The 23922-nt window shown below is 40.8% G+C and overlaps 1 protein-coding gene across 1 annotated transcript; it reads right to left on the minus strand.

The window, feature by feature from the left end:
* Window positions 1-949: 949 nt before the first annotated feature.
* On the minus strand, window positions 950-22527 carry LOC133425146 (NACHT, LRR and PYD domains-containing protein 14-like). The gene is made up of 13 exons (XM_061715826.1): window positions 22452-22527; window positions 17778-17849; window positions 17648-17701; window positions 15023-15051; window positions 14137-14421; window positions 9248-10925; window positions 8336-8509; window positions 7787-7960; window positions 5739-5912; window positions 5412-5585; window positions 4438-4611; window positions 1363-1536; window positions 950-1133 (listed from the first exon to the last, which is right to left on the minus strand). Exons 2-13 carry the CDS (start codon window positions 17804-17806, stop codon window positions 950-952), a joined length of 3303 nt encoding a protein of 1100 aa, XP_061571810.1. The 5' UTR covers window positions 17807-17849; window positions 22452-22527.
* Window positions 22528-23922: the final 1395 nt, after the last annotated feature.

Raw genomic sequence — 23922 nt, forward strand, 5'->3', positions numbered from 1 at the left:
TTGCACTCCCATTGACGCATAAATTACTGCATTAAACTTTACTTATTTGCCCTCTAGTGGACATATAAATTACCGTAATAAAAATATTTAATTGCCCTCTAGTAAAATACTGCATTAAAGTTAATTATTTCCCCTTACTTAACCCCTCCTTGAACCGCCACCTTACTGTGGTTGAAGGGTTTGTGTTGCCCCAGTGATCCTAGGAACTATGTTGTCATGGGCATTACGCTCCTGGTAGGGTCTCCCATGGCAAACACGTCCTAGGTGACGGGCCAGACTAAAAGCAGTTGGACCACTGGTTCTTTGTAACTGTACCAAATATTAATGTCCATGGACCACTGGTTCTTGGTAACTGTACCAAATATTAATGTCCATGGACCACTGGTTCTTGGTAACTGTACCAAATATTAATGTCCATGGACCACTGGTTCTTGGTAACTGTACCAAATATTAATGTCCATGGACCACTGGTTCTTGGTAACTGTACCAAATATTAATGTCCATGGACCACTGGTTCTTGGTAACTGTACCAAATATTAATGTCCATGGACCACTGGTTCTTGGGGTAACTGTACGTGTCACTGTTAAGTCCAACTGACGCTAATTTAAGCTGATAATCGGCTGTTATCCCGTCTTCTCCAGTAGTTGCAGCCGTTTTTGCCACTCAGTGCGAGAAAGGAAAGAAACTTAAAAGTATTGTCTTCCTCCAAACCTGGTGTGTTGTGTCCCTGGAAGAACGCAAGTCTCAAATGCCGGTAATAATTTTTTGGGTGGTGGTTCTGGTGCTTAATTGAAAAAGCAGCCAGAGTAGCTGAAGCCCAGTCGCTGTACGAAGAGTTCTCTTCTCGCAGAGCCTGACAGAGTTCTCCTGAGTTTCAACAATCTTGAAAATATTTTACTACCCAGTCAATTATTGACTACAATGAATTATCATGACCACAAAATCCCCTCATACTAACCTGAGAACCTTCAGGTTACAGTAACCACTCTTCAGTCCATCAGAAAGAATCTTCCCTCCAGAATCCTCCAGGTTGTTGTTACTCAACTCCAGTTTCGTCAGTTTGGAGGACTTAGAGCTGAGAACTGAAGACAGATCTGCACAGCTGGACTTTGAGAGTTTACAGTCTTCCAGTCTGTCAAGAGAATATTAAGAGAACAAGAGATTATGTTTCTGTTGTTGAAAAGATAGTGATGCATTAAAAACAGTGACTGAATAAAAACGTCCAGAATTTTAGTGAAACTTTGTCCACCGGCAGCAGAGAGATTTTAGAGGTTTGTTACTTTCAAGACTGTTTTATTTTTTGGAACATTTAGGCCACGTTTCCACGTAGCCGGGTATTTACAAAAACAGATATTTCTGACCTGAGAACCTCCAGCTTACAGTGACGACTCTTCAGTCCAACAGAAAGAAACTTCATTCCAGAATCCTGCAGGTTGTTGTTACTCAGGTCCAGTTTTGTCAGTTTGGAGGACTGAGAGCTGAGAACTGAAGCAATATCTTCACAGCTGAATGTTGAGAGTTTACACTGACTCAGTCTGTCAAGAGAATATTAAGAAAACGAGAGGTTATGTTTCTGTTGTTGTTGTCTTCCAGAAGTTTTTAGTGAAACTTTGTCCAATGGCAGCAGAGATTTTAGAGGTTTGTTACGTTCCAGACTGGTTGTTTTGGAACATTTAGTCGTACCCTTGTCACTGAGGTTTTTCAGCTGCTCCTCCAGCGTACAGTTGCCCCATCAGCACCGCAACGAAGGCTGAGCTCAAATGGAGTAACAACATGACTCTAGACTGTTTCAGTCCTATAGACCTCAGTCGTCAATCTCTCTTGTCACGCAGACATTTTAGCTAATTATAGACCAATTTCCACCCTTCCATTCGTATCTAAAATTCTGGAAAAGCCAGTTTCAAGCCAGTTATGTGACTATTTGTATAGAAATTATCTGTTTGAAGTTTTTCAGTCAGGGTTCAGAATGCATCATAGCACAGAGACAGCACTGGTTCTACTGGACCTCATACTGGTTCTACTGGACTTCATACTGGTTCTACTGGACCTCATACTGGTTCTACTGGACCTCAGATAAGGGATTAGTCTCCATACTGGTTCTACTGGACCTCAGTGCTGCTTTTGTCACTGTAGATCATGGCATTTCTCTTCTGGCTCTGCCGCTTCTCTGCTCCTCTCCCTTATCTATCTTCCCTGCTACTGCTTTTTGTCCTGTCTCGTCTTCAGAGTCTCTCTTTTTCACTCCTCCAAAACTCTACAATCATGGAATTGATTAACTGGTCTCTCAGCACAATCGAGCAAAATTTTTGCAACAAGAAGTCAGGGGGTTAGGGAGCCCTCTTGCCCCGATGGGACTTTTTTTGCGGGATACACAATGGATTCCTGGAAACATTGGAAACCGTTGTGTTTGGCGATATTGTCTGTCAAGGACGTTGAAGATGCCTTCATAATTTGATTTATGATAGCAGGATTTCTCCTAATTGGAGCGGGGGGATTCCTCATCTATCGACAAACGCGTAAGTCGTCGACAGCTGCTTTGGTCCTCTCCGGGCTGCCTGACGTGGCTGAAGGGATCAGCGCTGCGACTAACACTCTGACTTTAACGCTGGAGGAGCAAGGCCGCAAGCTGGATGCGATTCTTGAACAGAATCGCAGGCTGGCGGCAGTCTTTGAGCTCATTGGCAAGATGGATAAGAACTTGGAGAAGTTGGAAGCTCGGCTTGGCCGGAATTGATCACAAATTCGTCTGTTTGGAGTCGCCATTGATGAACCAGAGACTTAAGGCTGACGGAAAATTACTGCTCTGCCTGTTCTTTTCAATAAAATTGTTGATTCTATAATCTGGCCTTGACAGAGCGGTTTGGCTGATTGCTGTAGTCACAATCTCCTTGGTGGAATGTAAACAAGGTGACTCTGCCCCGATTAACCCTCCCCTCTCCAGATCACCCGCGGACCTGTTTTCAGAACTGACCGAGCCGTCTGATAACACCAAGGACATTGGCTGAGAGCAGCTCTGAGCGAAGTTCACGGACTTACCGCTACACATACATTTGCTGATAACCACACCTCCCTATTTTCAACGCCTTCCTGGCTATAAGTCTTGTGAAGTTGATGTAAATTTGGCATGTGCTTTCTGTGCTGAGGTGTTTTTTTGCACTTTCTCATTGTGTATATACACAGTGTGAAGATGCCTTTTTTTCCCTCCTCCCTCCCCCATCCCCAACGTCACCCTTTCTCTGCTTTGTTCCGGTTTCGGGTCGCTGCTCGTTGTGGTCGACCAGCCGGCAGCTGAGCGGATTTACTGTACTTGTATTGCTGCTTAGTTGTCCTGAATTGCCCCTCGGGGATGAATAAAGTTTATCTGAATCTGAATCTGAATTTTACTGCACAGGTTAGAGCATGTTGTTGGGATTAAAGGGACAGCTCTACGTTGGTTTAAATCATATCTATCTGACGGATTCCAGTTTGTTCATGTACATGAAGTTTCTTCAGAACAGTCAAGGGTCCGTCATGGTGTCCTGCAGGGTTCAGTGCTAGGGTCTGCTATGGTGTCCTGCAGGGTTCAACCAAGATTTTGGCTTCTGACAAGGTCTCAAATCACTCCGATGTTCCAATCTTAATTTTATTCAGATATTACTTAAAATGACTGAGTAAGCTCAGTGCAAATACAGAGTGAGATTCTTTTGAAGAAAACGTTTGATTACATTACAGTCAATGGAGAACGAAACAGGTATTGGCGGCGCTCTACCCCCCCCATTTGAATTTTGTGCATACACCGCCTGTCAAAGTCACATTTTATTAATCCCAAGACCTATGTCTACATTCTGACCAAAAATTATTTGTCACCTTTTTACGGTTTGGCCATGAGCTCGAGTTACAAATAAAAATTCAGGTTATTTTTTTACTGTTTCTCCCACTCTAGCAACCGACACCCGCATTCTAGATTTGACAAAAAAGTGATTTCCAGTCCTCTCTTGTCTGCTCATATCTTGAAAAGTGTACATCTTAGGAAAAAACTATCTGTTGTTTGGAGAGAGAAGAGAAGTTTTCCTCCGTTTTGAAGTTTGAATGACATTTCTACGTTCAAGTATGAGAAAGTTAGGTGACTCAGAAAAAATGAGAATTTTGGCTTTTTTGTTTTACTTTTTCCCATCCACTTTGAATGGGTTTTTTTGGCGGGTTTTTGGGGAATAACTTTGGGAGAAATGGGAATTTCAACACCAAAAGTCATAGCACACTATTCCCGATCGAGCCGCAGGTTTTGATATATGATGCGCCTGGGTCCTCTGAGATCTGTAGGAGGAGTAGCAAACCGAAATCTGTCCGGAAAATGAATAAAAAAAATAAACATGCAGGATAACAATAGTGCCTCTTGCGCAGCCGTGGCACTAATTATGACCTCACAGCACTCAATTCAAACATCCCATCATACTAACCTGAGAACCTCCAGGTTACAGTGACGACTCTTCAGTCCATCAGAAAGAAACTTCATTCCAGAATCCTGCAGGTTGTTGTTACTCACGTCCAGTTGTGTCAGTTTGGAGGACTGAGAGCTGAGAACTGAAGACAGATCTGCACAGCTGGACTTTGAGAGTTTACAGTCTTCCAGTCTGTAAAGAGAATATTAAGAGAACAAGAGATTATGTTTCGGTTGTTGCCTGATTCTCTCTCTGCCTAACAGTTGAGGTCGTTGGTGCGGGCGTGTTGCTGTTTTTGTATCAGTGACCTCTTCAGGATGTTCTAGCGTGGACCATGTTGACCAGTTGCTGAGCTGTGGGTGTTTGTTCTAGGTCATATCTCAGGAAGGTCTTGATAGAAATAAGTGATTGACACCTCTATAAAATCTTCACAGCCAGTAAAATCGACTAACGCATCACAAATTCACGTCACTTTAGAGATTATCCAATCAGACTGCAGCAAAGATGGCATGTTCCTCTAAGATCTTAGTTCTAAAAGTGAGGGATCTGTATCTCAGGCCTGAGGGTAGGAGACTGTAGTGGCTATGCAATGTGTGTGCAGATTCTGACGCCATCTGGAAAACTTTTTGTTTAGTCCTTCTGTTGTAAATGCTGTGTAATGGTTCCTGTGACAGTCCGATTATTTTACTACTCACGGTTATGATTTTGTTTAGTAGGCTGTGTTGTATGTTGGACAATGAACAAAACCAGGCTGTTATGTTGAAGGTGATAACTGATTCACTGAAACGTTGGTTAAAGGCAACTAAAACTGACCGATGAACCTGAAGTCTACGAATTTTCCTGTTTGTACATGAGGTCACTGGTCTATTGGACCAGGTTGTCCAGTTTGGTCCTGTTTCCAGCTGAGATGCTGTTACTACGGCAGACCATGTTTCTACCCAGTTAATCACTGATTACAATGAATTATTATGACTGCATCCCATCATACTAACCTGAGAACCTCCAGCTTACAGTGACGACTCTTCAGTCCAACAGACAGCTTCTTCACTGCTGAATCCTGCAGGTTGTTGTTACTCAGCTCCAGTTCTGTCACTCTGGAGCAGGGACAGTTGAGAACTGAAGAGAGATCTTCACAGCTGAACATTGAGAGTTTACACTGACTCAGTCTGTGAAGAGAATATTAAGAGAACAAGATATAATATTTCTGTTGTTGAAAAGATTGATTGAATAAAAACTTCCAGAACTTTTTAGTGAAACTTTGTCCACTGGCAGCAGAGATTTTAGAGGTAGACTCAATTCAAACATCCCATCATACTAACCTGAGAACCTCCAGGTTACAGTGACGACTCTTCAGTCCATCAGAAAGAAACTTCATTCCAGAAGCCTGCAGGTTGTTGTTACTCACGTCCAGTTGTGTCAGTTTGGAGGACTGAGAGCTGAGAACTGAAGACAGATCTTCACAGCTGGACTTTGAGAGTTTACAGTCTTCCAGTCTGTCAAGAAAATATTAAGAGAACAAGATATTATGTTTCTTTTGTTGTCTGATTCTCTCTCTGTCTAACAGTTGAGGTCGTTGGCGCGGGCCACACCCACTGTTTTGTAAACTGCTCGGGGGAAGCAGGAAGAGGCGGTTTCAGCCAGTCGCAATTAGCCTAGTGATTGCAGCTCAGTCGACTTCTGGTATTTCACCAAACTAGGGGCCCTGAAGCGTCAGCGTTGTTACTGTCCACTTCAGGTTAAGACCACGTAGGGTAAAGATCTGCATGCAGATGCTAACCCTGACAGAGACTTGGATCCGCCCAGAAAAACCCAGCTACACCAGCTGCTGTATCCGTAGATGCAGAATTCACTCAAACACCTCGCTCTGCTGGACGAGGAGGCGGTACAGGCTTTCTAATGTCCAAAAAGTGGATTTTCACATCCATCGGCCCTGTTGCTAACTGCTCATCACTCAAATATCACGCAGTAAAGATCTTAAAGCCCTCCACTGCTTCCATCCGGGTCATATACCGCCCTCTAGGAGGCAACATAGATGAGTCTCTGAACTGGACATGATTCTCTCTGACATCCCTGATGATGGCTCTCCACTTATTACCGCCCTCCAGGAGGCAACATAGATAGGAGATATGAACATTCACATCAGCAAAATACAGGCAAATGAGATTCTGGCTCTCATCCACTCTTTCAATCTTCCGCTGGTCCCGACTCCTCCAACACACAAAGTTGGTCACATCCTGGACCTGGTGCTGACCAGAAACTGCACTACAGCCAACGTTTGTTTCACACCACTGCATCTCTGAGACCACTTCCTGGTTAACTTCTCCTTCAAGTCACTCAGCTGACTCCAATGATGGTTTCCTACCGCAGAAACTTACGATCGCTCAGTCCTACACAGCTATCTAATGAGGTCTACTCTAACCTCCTTCCCCTCTTAGACTTTTCCACACTATCTGTTGATGAGGCTACAGAAACACTCATCACTCAGCTCCTCTCTGGATAAACTCTGTCCTCTGGTGTCCAAGCCAGCCTGACAGAAACCTCCCAGCCCATGGATCACAGAGGTTCTGAGAGAACACAGAGCTGGATTTTGGGCAGCAGAAAGAAAGTTGCGCAAGTCCAAAGAGCTCACTGACTTGTCTGAGTACAGACAAAAAACTTTCATTTTTCACATTGAGCTTAGGCCGCCAAGGTATCCTTTTACCAGAACAAAATCCATTATACTCCCTCTTCAGCTAAATCTGTCCAAGACTGAACTTATCTTCTGTCCAGTCATTCCTTACATCCTTAGATAAGCATCTAGATTCCACCACACTTGTGCCCACATGTTCTGCTAGGAATCTTGGTTTCATGTTAGGTATCTTGGCTATCTTGGGTATTGGTGGGTATTGCGGGTATCGGTGGGTATCGCGGGTACTACGGGTATTGTGGGTATTGTGGGTACCGTTGAGTATCGTTGGGTACCGCAAGTATCTTTGGGTATCGCAGGTATCACGGGTATCTTTGGGTATTGTTGGATATTGCAGCTATCGTTGGGTATCGTGGGTATCGTTGGGTATCTTTGGGTATCGTTGGATATTGCAGCTATCGTTGGGTGTCGTGGGTATCGTTGGGTATCTTTGGGTATCGTTGGATATTGCAGCTATCGTTGGGTATCGTGGGTATCGTTGGGTATCTTTGGGTATCGTTGGATATTGCAGCTATCGTTGGGTATCGTTGGGTATCGTGGGTATCGTTGGGTATCTTTGGGTATCGTTGGATATTGCAGCTATCGTTGGGTGTCGTGGGTATCGTTGGGTATCTTGGGTATCGTTGGGTATCATGGGTATCGACCTCACAGCACTCAATTCAAACATCCCATCATACTAACCTGAGAACCTCCAGGTTACAGTGAAGACTCTTCAGTCCATCAGAAAGAAACTTCACTCCAGAATCCCACAGGTTGTTGTTACTCACGTCCAGTTGTGTCAGTTTGGAGGACTGAGAGCTGAGAACTGAAGACAGATCTTCACAGCTGGAGTCTGAGAGTTTACAGTCTTCCAGTCTGTCAAGAGAATATTAAGAGAACAAGGGATTATGTCTGTTATTGAAAAGATCATGTTTGATTGAATAAAAACGTACAGTTTTTGTCCAATGGCAGCAGATATATTGTAGAGGTTTGTTACATAGTCGTACCGGTGTCACTGAAGTTTTTCAGCAACTAAACTATAAAACTGGTTTCATTTGATAAATGTTGGGTGTGTTTGTATCAGTGACCTCTTCGGGATGTTCTAGCGCCCCCATGTGGACCAGTTGCTGAGCTGTGGGTGTTTGTTCCAGGTCATATCTCAGGGAGGTCTTGACACCCCTACACCCCTACAATCTTCAATGAATTATTTTGACGTTGTAGCACTCGGGTCCAACATCCCATCATACTAACCTGAGAACCTCCAGGTTACAGTGACGACTCTTCAGTCCAACAGACAGCTTCTTCACTGCTGAATCCTGCAGGTTGTTGTTACTCAGCTCCAGTTCTGTCACTCTGGAGCAGGGACAGTTGAGAACTGAAGAGAGATCTTCACAGCTGGACTTTGAGAGTTTACACTGACTCAGTCTGTCAAGAGAATATTAAGAAAACGAGAGATTATGTTTCTGTTGTTGAAAAGATAGTGATGTATTAAAAACAGTGATTGAATAAAAACTTCCAGAACTTTTTAGTGAAACTTTGTCCACTGGCAGCAGAGAGATTTTAGAGGTTTGTTACTTTCAAGACTGGTTGTTTTGGAACATTTAGGCCACGTTTCCACGTAGCTGGGTATTTACAAAAACTGATATTTCGGACCTGAGAACCTCCAGGTTACAGTGACGGCAGCAACTAGCAGCAACTAAACTATAAAACCAATTTAGGTGATTCACACCTGTATAAAATCTTCACAGCCAGTAAAATCGACTAATAGTTCGCAAATTGACATCACTTTAGATATTATCCAATCAGACTGCAGCAACTGTTTCAAGCCAAAAATAATAACCTCTGTTATATCAGAATTTAGAAGCAAAAAATTAGTGAACCTCCACTCCTTCATGTCCTTAAGAAATGTTTGAAGTTTAGCTAATGGTTCTGTTTCATCTGGTTTCATAGACAAATACAACTGCGTGTCATCAGCATAGCAATGAACATTGATGCTGTGATTCTGGATTATACTTCCCAAGCACACCCTCATCTTTGCAGAAGAAACCTCATGAACAGGAACAAACTGTAATATATCTTATAGATATGATTTAACAAACCTAGAGCTCCCCTCTTTGATCATAACAACCACCCTTGTTTTTAAAAGCAAGTCTTTGTACTTACAGAACTTTCTTGGAGGCTTTGACCACCGGCAGCAGCCTCCGCAGAACCTCCTCTGAAGCTGAGTATTTCTTCAGATCAAACACTTCCAGATCTTCTCCTGATGACAGTAAGATGAAGCCCAGAGCCGACCACTGAGCAGGAGACAGTTTATCTCTGGACAGAGGACCTGATCTCAGAGATTGTTGGACGTCCTCCACCAGAGAACGATCGTTCAGTTCATTCAGACAGTGGAACAGGTTGATGCTTCTCTCGGCAGACAGATCCTCACTGATCTTCTTCTTGATGTACTGGACTATTTGTTGATTGCCATGCAGACTTCTTTCTTTAAATGTCAGCAGACCTCGTAGGAGCTTCTCATTGGTCTCCAGTGAAAGACCCAGGAGGAAGCGGAGGAACAAGTCCAGGTGTCCGTTTGGACTCTGTAAGGCGTTGTCTACAGCTGTCTGGTAGAAAGAGGTTGAATTGGTTCCAAAAACATTCCAAACAGTCCAAATGGATCTCAGTTCTTTCAGCAAGTTGACTCTAGAGTTGATGAAGGTCAGATGGACATGAAGAGCAGCAAGAAACTCATGAACACTCAGGTGGACGAAGCAGAAGACCTTGTCCTGGTACTCATCTTTCACCTCAGAGTTCTCCGTCAAGACTCCTGAGCACACCGAAGCTTCTGTGATATCGATGCCACACTCCCTCAGGTCTGGTTCATAGAAGGTCAGGTTTCCTTTCTGCAGCTGCTCAAAAGCCAGTTTTCCCAGAGACTCAATCATCTTCCTGTTCTCTGGATCAGTCTCAGCTCCTCCGTCATACTTGACCTTCTTCTGTTTGGTCTGGACCAACAGGAAGTGGATGTACATCTCAGTCAGGGTCTTGGGTAGGACTGCTTGCTCTCTGGTCTTCAGGACTTTCTCCAGAACCGTAGCAGTGACCCTGCAGAAAACTGGGATTTCGCACATGATGTGGAGGCTCCGTGATGTCTTGATGTGGGAGATGATCGTGCTGGACTTCGCCTTATCTCTGAACCAGTTACTGAAGTATTCCTCCTTCTGTGGGTCCGTGAACCCTCTGACTTCAGTCACAAAGTCAACACACCCCGGAGGGATCTGATTGGCTGCTGCGGGTCGTGTGGTGATCAAGAGATGAGCAGAAGGAAGCAGGTTTCCCATGATGAGGTTTGTCAGCAGCACGTCCACTGAGGTGATCTTTCTAGGGTCATTTACAGTTTTATTTTTGCGGAAGTCCAGAGAAAGTCGGCACTCATCCAGACCATCAAAGACGAACACGACGTGGAACTCTTCAAAATAAAAGATTTCTGCAGTTTCCTTGAAGAATTCATGAACAAGTTCCACCAAGCTGATGTTTCTCTCTTTCAGCCCGTTCAGATCTCTGAAGGTGAATGGAAACACCAACTGGATGTTCTTGTAGTCTTTGCCTTGAGCCCAGTCCAGACTGTACTTCTGTGTTACCAGTGTTTTCCCGATTCCAGCCTCTCCCTTCGTAATTATTGTTCGGATGGCTTCATGTTTAACCTTGACCTCCTCAGTGTCCCCCTTTGTGATGTTGGGCTTTGTGTAGATGTCTTTCAGTCGGACCGACTTTCCTTGTGTAGCACATCCCTCAAAGATATGCTTCAAACTGTTCGTCAGTTTAGACTTGAGTTCAGCCTGACATGTTTCAAGGAGCTCTAACAGACAAAAGGACAGATAAGATTATAATTCTTATGTATTCTTATAATTTTTCTTCCGGTTCTCTGTGAAGGCTGCTCCTCTCCCTCCCTATCTGCCCTGCTGCTGCTTTTTGTCCTGTCTTGTCTTCAGAGCCTCTCTTCTTTTTCTTTTTCACTCCTCCGAAACTCTACAATCATGGAATTGATTAACTGGTCTCTCAGCACAATTAACCAAATTTTTGTGACGAGAAGTCGGGGGGTAAGGGAGCCCTCCTGCCCCGATGGGACATTTTTTGCCGGATACATTATGGATTCCTGTAAGCATTGGAGGCCGTTGTGTCTGGCGATCTTGTCTGTCAAGGACGTGGAAGATGCTTCATAATTTGATTTATGATAGCAGGATTTCTCCTAATCGGAGGGGGGCGATTCCTGGTCTATCGACAAACGCGTAAGTCATCGACAGCTGTTCTGGCCCTTTCCGACCTGCCGGACGTGGCTGAGGGGAAAAAGCTCTGGACCAACACTCAGACTTTAACGCTGGGAGAGCAAAACCGCAAGCTGGATGTGATTCTTAAACAGAATCGCAGGCTGGCGGCGGTCTTTGAGCTCATTGGCAAGATGGAGAAGACCTTGGAGAAATTGGAAGCTCGGCTTGGCGGGAATTGATCACAAATTCGTCTGATTGGAGTCGCCATTGATGAACCAGAGACTTAAGGCAGACGGAAAATTAGTCTGCCTGTTTCTTTTCAATACAATTGTTGATTCTATAATCTGATCTTGACAGAGCAGCTTGGCCGGCTGCTCCAGTCACAATCTCCCTGGTGGAATGTAAACAAGGGACTCTGCCCCCACTAACCCTCCCCTTCCCAGGAACATCTGTGGACCTGAATCAGAACTGTACCGGGCCGTCTGATAACATCAAGGACAATGGCTGAGGAGCAGCTCTGGGGCGAAGTTTCACAAACTTACTGCTCACACACACACACCTACTGATAGCCTCCACTTCACTCATTCTCAACGCCTTCCCGGCCCCCCCTCTTATCAGCCACTCCAACGTGGTTTTGAGCGCCACGAAGCTGCAGCGATCACTTGGATGCCCTGTGCCGGGATCCCCCCCCCCCCCCCCCCCCCAACACCCACAGGCAAGTCTTTTGATGATGTTGTTGGTTTAGGTGCTGAGGTGTTTTTTGCACCTGGACACTGCGTATTATACTCAGTATGAAGATGTGTTTTTTTCTCCTCCCCCCCTATCCCAGAGTTACCCTTGGAAAAATAGGCACATAATACCATTGTGTCGCCGCCGGTGTATCCGAAGTCAAATACATGTTTTTCTAACCTGCCAATAAAACCTGATTCTGATTTTGAATTAAAGCTGCAAGCTGCGATGAACAGGGCCTCACGTGTGCAATTTTGGTGGAAATTAAAGGTCAAGGACTCAAAACTGAGTCAGATGACACCACCCACGACTCTTTATGTCAAACCATTCAAAAGTTATGGCAGAAAATAGGGACTCATATATTGACCAATCAGCTACTAGTATCACTTGAACTTCCTGTTTAACGTTGAAATTTGGTGCGGTGCCACAGCCACGCCATTTCACGAAAACTCACAATTTTGATAACTTTTCATGGTTAACGCCTTTGTGTCTCATGAGCGAGTTTTATGTCGAACGGACGATCCTGCTAGGAGGAGTTCGTGAAAGTATGACACATGAAAATGGCATAAATTGCGCCAAATTTACATGATTAATTCAAAATGGCCAACTTCCTGTTTGGTTTCAGCCATGGCTCCAAGAGACTTTTCTTTAAGTTGCAACATGATACAGGTGTGTATGGATTTTTGTGCATGTATGTCAAACCGTATTGTGGGGCTTGAGGCACAAAGCCCCTATCTATCTATCTATCTATCTATCTATCTATCTATCTATCTATCTATCTATCTATCTATCTATCTATCTATCTATCTATCTATCTATCTATCTATCTATCTATCTATCTATCTATCTATCTATCTATCTATCTATCTATCTATCTATCTATCTATGTGGAAGCGTGATTTGACGGGCTTTTTTTCTTTCACCGAAGCGTCATACACATGGATCTATGTGGAAGCACATTCTGACTTCCTGCTGTTAAATCGTCTATTTTTATGAAAAATACTTTGAAAGAAAACAAACTGAGTTGAAAGAAACGGGGATCGTACGGTAGTATGTTCTGCCGAGGTAGGACGCCTCGGCAGAACTCCGGCTAGACACGTCTCATTCATCCTGACACAGCAGAAACAGACTGCAGGAGCCGCTGCTCATGCTCAGCAGGCTCATTCATATGCAAATACTGTCATAAAGTAGTTTGCGTAAACCATTTATGGTATGAAGTGGGCGTGTAGAGGGCGGGGTATGAGGTGAATTCAACTGCGCAACCCTCCAGCTGGACTGTGTTTTATAAAGAGAACATTGTGTGCAAGTGTGCGTGCACGCAGTTTTATAAATCCAGATTGTTTTTGAGCTCGCCATTTTCGGCTTTTGGGTTTACGTGCACTTTTAGTATGGATCCTACGCACTCTTTTATAAATGAGGCCCCAGGTCTCTAAAACTAAATCAAGCCGAGGCTACTGCGATTATCTAAGAGATACTATTCAAACCCCCTTCCAAGAGGAATGGGGTTTGAAAGGTATCATTGAAAAAAGATCATTTATTTTTGGTAAAACCATAATTTTGATGGTGGCAATTATCAATGAAATGGGAAGGGAATTCCATTGGGTAAGATCAAATTTAATTTTTTTAAAGAGCTTAGTTTTGTTAGCTCTGACAGCCTAGGGGAGATGTTTATGCCTAGATATCTGATGTTTCCTGATTGTAATTTAGTAGTTGCTGTATTCTGGAAATTTGGACCAGTTGATAGAATAGTCAGATAGCAATGAAAATCCATCTATGAGTGCAATTGTCTGTGACAGAGGGGTTTGTGAGTTCTGGAGGAACAGTAGTACATCATCACCATAAAGACTTATCTTTTTATCCAAAGTTTTGGAGTAGAGTAGAATCAGAAGTGGAAAACAAATCCTAAACACAAAAACCTTAAAGCATGACACTTCAGAGTAAAGTACGGAGGTCTGGAGGTGAAGAGACTCCTCCTTTTCTCAGCATACATCAGAAAATGACTAACATTACATCCTTTCACAGTGAAGGTGATGCGAGCTGTACGTGATGCACTCAACGTGTGTACGTTCCTACCTTTACGAACAGACTTATCAAATCTCAAATCCAGGTCTTGGCACAGTGATGGATCTTTGCTTTGCAGATGTTTCAGCATCATCCTGCGGGCTGGATGTCCTTTTTTCACGACACAGTCGAAGAAGTCTCGCGCCTTATCTTCTGTGGTTTGGTTCTTCTCGAGAATATGCTTTTCCTCTGAAGGATTGAGGACACCATCGGATCTGATCAAGTCAATGAGCTGTTTGAGGTTTGCCTCTGTCGATCTGTTAACAAACTCTGGCCGAATCTTTTCAAGGATTTTCTCTGCAGGGAGGAATAAAAGACATGAATGTCACTCAAACGTTGGTCTGTTGTGTCTGCAGTAAATGTTGGAGACATACTGTATCTTGTTGAGTGTCCTAATTTAGAAATTTCACATGGTCTAGTTCTTCTTTGTCATCAGATTAAATTTGTGGCAGAAACAGAACAACTACTATGATTGTCTCTGTTTTTCTGAATTTGAAGAAACAATTTGGTCACTTCGGTTGCGAGGGGCTCTGAGGTGTCAACTGATCTCCACCTGATGGTAACAGCAATCTTTTCTCTTGGAGAAAAGATTTTATATCCAAAGAAATGTACCAGGGTCAGCGAAGGAAAATAGAAAACAAGGTAAAAACAATGGTAAGAGGGTACAATGAATAGTTTAGGGTCGATAAGAGTTAACGGTGACCAGAATCGTAGGAACTACACTGACTGGTAAACCTAGTGCTGCAATGGCCATGGAGGATACTTAATAATAGTCTTTATTTGTTTATTTGTATATCTCAAGAAACACCTCGAAGTCAGTCCTCTGCGTTTAACCCACCAATACTTCCACCAGGAGCTATGGGCTGGCGTTTAACATTTGATGTCACTGATCTCTTACCGAGGCAATCTGATGTCTCCTTCTTCCTCCTGAAAAAAACATTAATCAGTGTCAGTTTCCCGTCTCATCATAGATATTTACGCTGTTTTGACTGGATTGAGCTGTGATCAAGGTTAGGTTTGAGCTAATTCCTGTGCTAAATGTTTCATAAAGAAATCATGGCTGGAAAAACATACAGTTTTTCCTTCCTACCATTCCTGCTCCGTGAATTAGCTTAGTGTGATAGGAAAAACACAGAAAGGACAGAAACCACTTGGATCATGTGCAACGTAGCGTGACGGTCCTTTCCGATAGGATTTGGTAAACGCTCACAGCCAGGGGCGGAGCAGGGGTCCCAGCCCAGGGGGGGCGAAGCATTCTAGATGGGCCCTTGTGGCCTAAACATCCCTGTTAAAACATAATTGCTAAAAAAAATGCCACAGATTAGCAATGTGAGCTACCTTCACAAAAACATGCACACAGTCCTAGGCTTTACTGCCCCCTCTGGCCAACCGGGGAGCCAGATGGGGTGGGGGGGATCTGGCCGGAATAACGTGATCCTTCCACACACTACGTCCGGCTAGAGAAGCCCCACCCTGTCTGGTGAAAAGATGCGGCCTGCTCACTCCTCAGGTTAAGGAGACCTGAGCTCAGTGTAGGAACTAGGGTTGGTAGAGGGAGCAATGCCCAGGACTGTAGCTTAGGTAGGAGCACTGGGTGATAAAATGGGAAAAAATCGGGATAAAAATATATAAAAAAAACACATAGTTTAAAAATGAATAGTTCAACCTGATCATACAAAAATCTGTGAAATGCCCACGACCTCTCACCACTATTTTCCGTGGTATATACACGGAAAATGGTGTAATTCCGTGTGAGCACCACGGTTATTGTAACATGCAAAATCAATGGGATCCGTTGTCGTGATTATGACATTATTATTATTTATATATTATTCTTTGTTATAGTGGCTAAATTATGAGTTTTTTGTCGTGCAAGGTACTGTTTGTTACTGTCAGTTTGTAAAAGCATGTTTTTAACGCAGTTTTAGCAGTGTTTTATTGAGGTTTTAATGGGAGCACCACGGATGTAGTACTATGCGAAGTCAATGGGATCCGTGGTCGTGATATATACACGGATTATGACATTATTATTATTTATATATTATTCTTTGTTATAGTGGCTAAATTATGAGTTTTTGTCACGCAAGGTACTGTTTGTTACTGTCAGTTTGTAAAAGCATGTTTTTAACGCTGTTTTAGCAGTGTTTTATTGAAGTTTTAACGGGAGCACCACGGATATGGTACTATGCAAAGTCAATGGGATCCATCACCCGATTTGACTGCTGTCATACCATTGAATGAAGGACAAAACGATAACAATCATCCCATAGATATGGGCCAGTAGGGCCCTACTCTACCTACTAGTAGGTGCAGGAGGCTGTTATCGCCCCTTTCTATGGCTAACCCCATGTTATTAATGCTCAGTAGGCACAGAAGTTTTGTTATGAAGCTCACACCTCACCTCCCTTTTTTATGTATTTAGCTAGAATTTTAAAGCCTGAACAATAGAATTCAACGTAAAATGCCGGATCTTGTCCATTAAAAACAATACTTTTTGGAACATTTCTTGTTCCAAACTTGTTCGCCACAGTATTTTCCTCTTTGTGTTATGATTTTCTTTTAATATCTTTAACATTTCTAAACACAAAAACACGAAAGTGTCCTTGATAATTCAATAATCCAGTAGGTTCATGTTAAGGACATCTGTTTTAATTAGTTCTCCTTCGATTATGACATGTTATTAATGCTCAGTAGGCACAGGAGGTTTGTTAATTATTGTTATAGGTTTGCCTATTTCGTGTCTATTTTTGCACAGTTCACTAACGCTTTGAGCTAGGAGGCTGAAATTCTAGACTCTGTATCAGGAGGTGACTCTCATCCACTGTCCAGAGTTTCAGATCTGTGTGACCTTCGGAAGTGTCAATGGTCACCGCATGTGCTGCTTTTCGGGCCTGCAAGGCCTATTTCGTGTCTTTTTTTGCATAATTCACTAACGCTTTGAGCTAGGATGCTGAAATTCTAGACTCTGTATCAGGAGGTGACTCTCATCCACTGTGCCGAGGTCCAGACCCGTGCGACCTTCGGAAGTGCCAAAGGTCACCGTGTTTGGTGCCTTTTTCTGGCCTTTTTTGTGTGTTTTTTTAATAATTCACTAACGATTTGAGCCGGGAGGCTGATTTTTGACTATGTTGCAATGCAGAAGGCCCTTTTCTAGGATCTTTTGGTCCCGTGGCTGTACGACTTCCACAGAGCTAGTTGGCGTTGCAGAGGGTTCACAGAGTTGAGACTTGGCAAGCCCAATCTAGGTCCTATATGGAGGCCACAGGTCAAGTTTTACTTGGTTTGGTCAAATGTTGTGGCAACGGCGTCCGTTCGAATGTTGGAAAAGGTGAAGTTTCAAAGCCCATCGAAAAGTACAGGTCCGATCGGCACCAAACTAACGTCGGTCTGTTCAGGGCTCGCTCGCGTCGCATGCGGTTAGAGCACGGTGTTAGTGGGACATTCACATCGGACCATTATGAAATCCTAGATATGGCCCCCGTTTTTCCCCCGTCTGAATGTTGCACAGGAAGTAACAGCTGACCTCTTTGCAGAAGCTGAGTCAGATCCATCTCCATGTTCAGCTTCAGGTTCAATACTGTGAAAAATAGATGTATGATGTTACTGCAGAGCTCAGACATCCAGAAGAATCATGTTAGAGATGAACAACTCACCTCTCATTAAATAATGAAAACAAATCCATTATGTGGTATTTTCTTCCCGCGTTGCCTTTGTTGTTGGGTGACCTGTTCACAAAAGCAAAAGTGTCTCACGTCAAACCATTTCACATGACCTTCCTTCCCCTTTAGTGGATAAAACACACAAAAGTCAAAATGTTGAGGAAAAAGTCAAAATGTCGAGAAAAAAGTCAAAATGTCGAGAAAAAAGTCGAAATGTTGAGCAAAAAGTCGAAATGTTGAGCAAAAAGTCGAAATGTCGAGAAAAAAGTCGAAATGTTGAGCAAAAAGTCGAAATGTTGAGCAAAAAGTCGAAATGTTGAGCAAAAAGTCGAAATGTTGAGCAAAAAGTTGAAATGTTGAGCAAAAAGTCGAAATGTTGAGAAAAAAGTTGAAATGTCGAAAAAAAGTCGAAATGTCGAGCAAAAAATCTAAATGTTGAGAAAAAAGTCGAAATGTTGAGCAAAAAGTTGATATTTCACGAAAAAATTCAAACTGTCGAGAAAAAAGTCGAAGTGTTGAGAAAAAAGTAAAAATGTCGAGAAAAAAGTCGAAATGTCGAGCAAAAAGTCGAAATGTCGAGAAAAAAGTCGAAATGTTGAGCAAAAAATCGAAATGTTGAGAAAAAAGTTGAAATGTCGAAAAAAAAGTCGAAATGTCGAGCAAAATGTCGAGAAAAAAGTAGAAATCTCAAGAAATGACTTTCCTTCCCCTTTAGTGGATAAAACACACAATTGTCGACGAACCCAGAGATACACGGGCACATTTTCACATTCTTTAAAACACGTCAAGAAAAGTGACCACAGCCATCTGAAAACAATGAGAAGTTTCCATCAGTGGATCAAAGGTAGTACAATTCAACAACAATGAGATTCAAAGTGATTTGGAAACACATTCAAATATATATAAAAAGTGTGATTTAAAATTTAAACAGGAAATAAAGAGGTAGAAGCAAGGCTTATATATACACCTACCCCTTTTACTGGTACCTTACATTGGTTACAGCAAATACAAAAGAACAAAGCTCAAGACTTTGAGATGAATAATCAGTAAACTCAAATATCCCATCATAGCAAAAAAATAAAAAATAGCGCATAGCTCAAAAACCCCAAAAATAATCTTAAATTTCCTATCATAGCAAAAATAAAAAGTAGTGCATTGCTCAAAACCCAAAATATAACAGTACAGATGTTGACAAACCTAATTTTTCATACCGTGACGAGAAATTTCATAATTTTTATAAACACAGTGATTTTTTTACATCGGTTCGGGTTTTCAGTTTTTCAATTAATAAAGTTAATAAAATCATGTTGTGTCTAGTGTCCCTCATTTTAAACACATTCTGGAGGTAGAAGTTTGTTTCTGGCTTTGTACATGGTTTGTATTGTAATATAATCAACTAAGTCCTTGAATTTCAGAATTTTTAAGCAGATGAATAGTGGGCTGGTCGACTCACGGAAAAGTTTTTTTACTGATGATTCTTATGGCTTTCTTTTGTAATAAAAATATTGGATTGGTATTTGTTTTATAAGTGTTTCCCCAGACCTCAATGCAGTACAGGACTGTCTCAGAAAATTAGAATATTGTGATAAAGTCCTTTATTTTCTGTAATGCAAAAACGTCATACATTCTGGATTCATTACAAATCAACTGAAATATTGCAAGCCTTTTATTATTTTAATATTACTGATTATGGCTTACAGCTTAAGAAAACTCAAATATCCTATCTAAAAAAAATTGAATATTCTGGGAATCTTAATCTTAAACTGTAAACCATAATCAGCAATATTAAAATAATAAAAGGCTTGCAATATTTCAGTTGATTTGTAATGAATCCAGAATGTATGACATTTTTGTTTTTTTAAATTGCATTACAGAAAATAAAGAACTTTATCACAATATTCTAATTTTCTGAGACAGTCCTGTATGTCATATATGGAGCTATCAATGAGTAATATAAAGGGATTTATGCATTTTGAGAGAGGAAATCTTTAACTTTGTACAGAATTGTAATGGATTTTGACATTTTAGATTTAACATGATTTATGTGCGATTTCCAGCTTAGTTTATCTTCCAAAAATGACTCCAAGGAATTTCAATTTCAGTATTATTTATTGTTAGGTTTCTGCTTAAACTCACCGGCTTACTCCCAAATATGATGCATTTTGTTTTACCAAGATGAAGTGATAATTTGTTTGAAATGACAATAGATAAAAATCTAAATTTATTTTGATTTCGTTTCAAATCCTTCCTCCTTCCTCCAGACGTTTTTCATGAACAGTTCTTTGGGGCAAATGAAAATAACCGGCGAGGAACTGCAGATTCCCCAGGCTATTTACAGAAACTGCATCTCTGTGGTTGATACTGTAATTAATGAAGGAATGAAGATTCTCTGGAAAAGCATTTGAACTGGCAGGTGCGCCGCGGTTTGGCATGCGGTAAAACTGACATTTAAAACCGATAAAGTATGCAATGAATTTGGAATTTGTTCTGAAGAAGCTCCGGCCGAAACGCGTCAGCGTTCACAATAAAAGATGGATATTTTTAACTGAGCTTTTCTTGCATCAACATTTTTTGGTGTGCTGCTTTCACCGCTTGGTCTTCAATCAATCAATCAATAATTTTATTTGTCCACAATGGGGCAGTTAATCTTGCATTAATCTTCAAGTTTAGTTTCTTCTTCTTCTTTCTTTTTTCCCTTTTTTTCTTCTTTTTTTTCCTTTTTTTCTCTTTTTGCCTTCCTTTTTCATTTCCTTTTTAATCTCGACATTTCAACTTTTTTTCTCAAAATTTTTACTTTTTTCTCAACATTTAGACTTTTTTCTCAACATTTAGACTTTTTTCTCAACATTTCGACTTTTTTCTCGACATTTCATAATTGCCCTTCGAGAAAAAAGTCGAAATGATGAGATTAATGTTAAAATACAGTTTAGAGAAAAAAGTCGACATTTCGTGAATGAAGTTGAAATTTGTCCTTTTTTCACAACATTTCGACTTTTTTCTCAACATTTCGACTTTTTTCTCGAAATTTTGACTTTTTTCTCGACATCTCAACTTTTTTCTCAAAATTTTGACTTTTTTCTCAACATTTCGACTTTTTTTCAACATTGCGACTTTTTTCTCGAAATTTTTAATTTTTTCTCGACATTTCGACTTTTTTCTCGACATTTCATAATTTTTCTCAAGATTCTACTTCAATATTAATCTCAACATTTCAACTTTTTTCTCGAAATTTCAACTTTTTTCTCAAAATTTCAACTTTTTTCTCAACCTTTCGTCTTTTTTCTCGAAGTGCATAATGAAAGAATAAATCTCCCCCAGTTGTAACTAATATAGAAACATGCAGCATGTGTTGCCTTCATTCTCAGGCTGATACAAGACAATTATCAGTCCCAACCCATTGACTGCATTATTTGTGGTCGTCCTGAGGAGACGCCAATATCTGGGCACCAGGCGGAAGCTGTAGCGTTCTCAACTCTACTGGCATGACGTCTGATACTTCTTAGCTGGAAAAAGCCCAAACCTCCCTCTCGTGAGCGCTGGGTGCAAGACGTGAAGTCTCCCCTAAAACTGGAACTGAAGTTCACAGCCCGGGGGGATACGCACAGATATTTTAAAGTTAATTTCTCATTTTGAAGAGAAATTTCTGACAGTGCACTGCAAAAACTCAAAATCTTAACAAGAATATTTGTCTTTTTTCTTTTTTTCTTCTTTTTTTTTCTTTTTCCTTTCCTTTTTTTCCTTTTTTTCTCTTTTTTATTCCTTTTTCCTTTCCTTTTTAATCTCGACATTTGAACTTTTTTCTCGATATTTCAACTTTTTTCTCGAAGTTTTTACTTTTTTCTTGACATTTCTACTTTTTTCCCTAGATTGTACTTCAACATTAATCTCTATCTAATAAAGCACTGCAAAAACTCAAAATCTTACTAGTTAAAATGTCAAATCAATGATGGATGAGCCAGAATTTCTCCAGCTAAATGCAGAAACTCAAAAAATCTAAATTTCTGTCTTATTTCTATTTAAAATGTCTCATTTTTAGTAAAGAAAAATGTCATTACGCTTAAAACAAAAGTTATCACTGGAAAAAACAACAATTTTCACCTGTTTCAAGTAGATTTTCACTTATATAAAATAAGTGGAAAAATCTGCCTTGTTCCACTGGCAGATTTTTCTACTTATTTCAAGTGAAAATTTACTTAAAACAGGTGAAAATTGTCAAATAACAAGTTATTTTTCTGGTAATGACTCTTTTTTTAAGTGTAATGAGATTTTTTGACAAAAAATTTGACATTTTAACTAGAAATAAGACAAATATTCCTGGTAAGATTTTGAGTTTTTGCAGTGGATGGATATGTGTTTTATACATTACATTGTCTTTTCATGCCATACCATATGCATACATTGTATCTATTTTTGCATGTATTGCTGCGGTTTTATTTTGATGATTTTTGCATTTATTTTTACTTATTTTATGTGTCTGGGATACCAAGTTCTAATATAAATATAATTGGAAAATCAATAAACACATTTTATTATTATTATTATTAATAATAATAATAATAATAATAATAATAATAATAATAATAATAATAATAATAATAATGATAATATTATTATTATTATTAATAATAATAATAATAATAATAATAATAATAATAATAATAACTTTACCTTCATGTAGAGGTTTCCGTCAGAGACAGTCGGCTGCACCTCCAGCTGCTGGATTAGATTTGATCAGAAACTTCCTGGTGACGGGATTTAAAAACAACAGCGTAAAGGATTCCAGGGAAAGGGTGAAGTCAGACGAGTCAGACGAGTCGGGACAGGAGGAGGGGGGGCAGCAGCGCAGCAGGAATAATGAATGGAATACAGTGAACGCATCGTCCTGACCTGCAGGTGCAATTGCCTTCTAAAGCAGCGGCTCCCAACCTTCTCCAACTCAGGGCCCACTTTTATGTCCCAAAAATGTTCACGGCCCACCTCCAAACTTTGTAATTCCCCCTGTTGCTAGCCAGCTATCCATCTTTATACTCTAGCAGTCAGGGGCGAAAATCCCGTTTCATAGTTGGGGGGGACAATAAACAGTAACATTTTAGAGAATAAATCCAGGGGGGGACAAGGAATAAAAGTTTGATCCTTCCTTTAATACAGCATTTTGACATTTCCATCTCTATCTCAAACAGGCAGAAGAGCTTTCTTAGAGCAAAACAAAACAATGGTATTAGGTGGAAGGTGCAATAATACAATAATAATAATACACACATCTGACATTATACACTGATACAAAAACCCACAATCTGTACAAGAATATCTGTCTTATTTCTAGTTAAAATGTCTCATTTTTAGTTAAAAAATCTCATTCCACTTAAAACAAGACTCATCACTGGAAAAAACAACAATTTTCACCCTTTTCAAGTAGATTTTCACTTAAAATAAGTAGAAAAATCTGCCAGTGGAACAAGGTTTTTTTGCTTGTAATGAGAAGATAAATCTTGTTCCACTGGCAGATTTTTCTACTTATTTCAAGTGAAAATTTACTTGAAACAGGTGAAAATTGTTTTTTTTTTTCCAGTGATGAGTCTTGTTTTAAGTGTAATGAGATTTTACTGTTTATTATTATTTTTGATTTCGGTTTGGGCCACAAATGTTCATTTTGGTGCATCACTACTAAATACTACTGCATTGTTCCAAAATTATTAATTCTGTCTCAAATGATTCTAGGGGGGGACAGCTTTACTAATGGGGGGGACTTGTCCCCCCTGTCCCCCCCGGGATTTTCGCCCCTGCTAGCAGTGTTGTGCTAGTTACTGAAAAATAGTAACTAGTTACCGTTACTAGTTACTTCATTATTTTAAATGCTCCCATTAATCCCCTCTAGCCTTCATTTCAGCAGGTTCTGTATGGATTTACATTGTGCATCGTGTTCTGCATTCTGATTGGCTAAACAGTCTCCCCACTTCTTCACTTCCTGTATCAATAACATTGGTCTCTTAGCAACAAGCTGAGAACGGCCAATGAGCTTCAGCAGCAGCTCAAGAACGGGACCATTTGATGAATCGGTCATTACAGTCTCAGATATAATCCATGGTGTCGGTTTATAAGAATCTTTTTGCCCAGAAGAAAAAAAAGCGACAAAACGACC

Source organism: Cololabis saira, chromosome 24 (genome assembly GCF_033807715.1).
Source record: "Cololabis saira isolate AMF1-May2022 chromosome 24, fColSai1.1, whole genome shotgun sequence".
NCBI classification, from domain to species: Eukaryota; Metazoa; Chordata; class Actinopteri; order Beloniformes; family Belonidae; genus Cololabis; species Cololabis saira.

Excerpts from the sequence above, each read along its gene's own strand:
- LOC133425146 (XM_061715826.1), bottom strand. The coding sequence starts at position 17,806 with ATGGATTTGTTTTCATTATTTAATGAGAG. Across the intron at positions 8,510-9,247 it reads AAAGCCTCCAAGAAAGTTCT|ACTGAGTCAGTGTAAACTCT; the intron begins GTAAGTACAAAG and ends TTCTCTTGACAG. Across the intron at positions 5,913-7,786 it reads TGTAACCTGGAGGTTCTCAG|ACTGGAAGACTGTAAACTCT; the intron begins GTTAGTATGATG and ends TTTTCTTGACAG.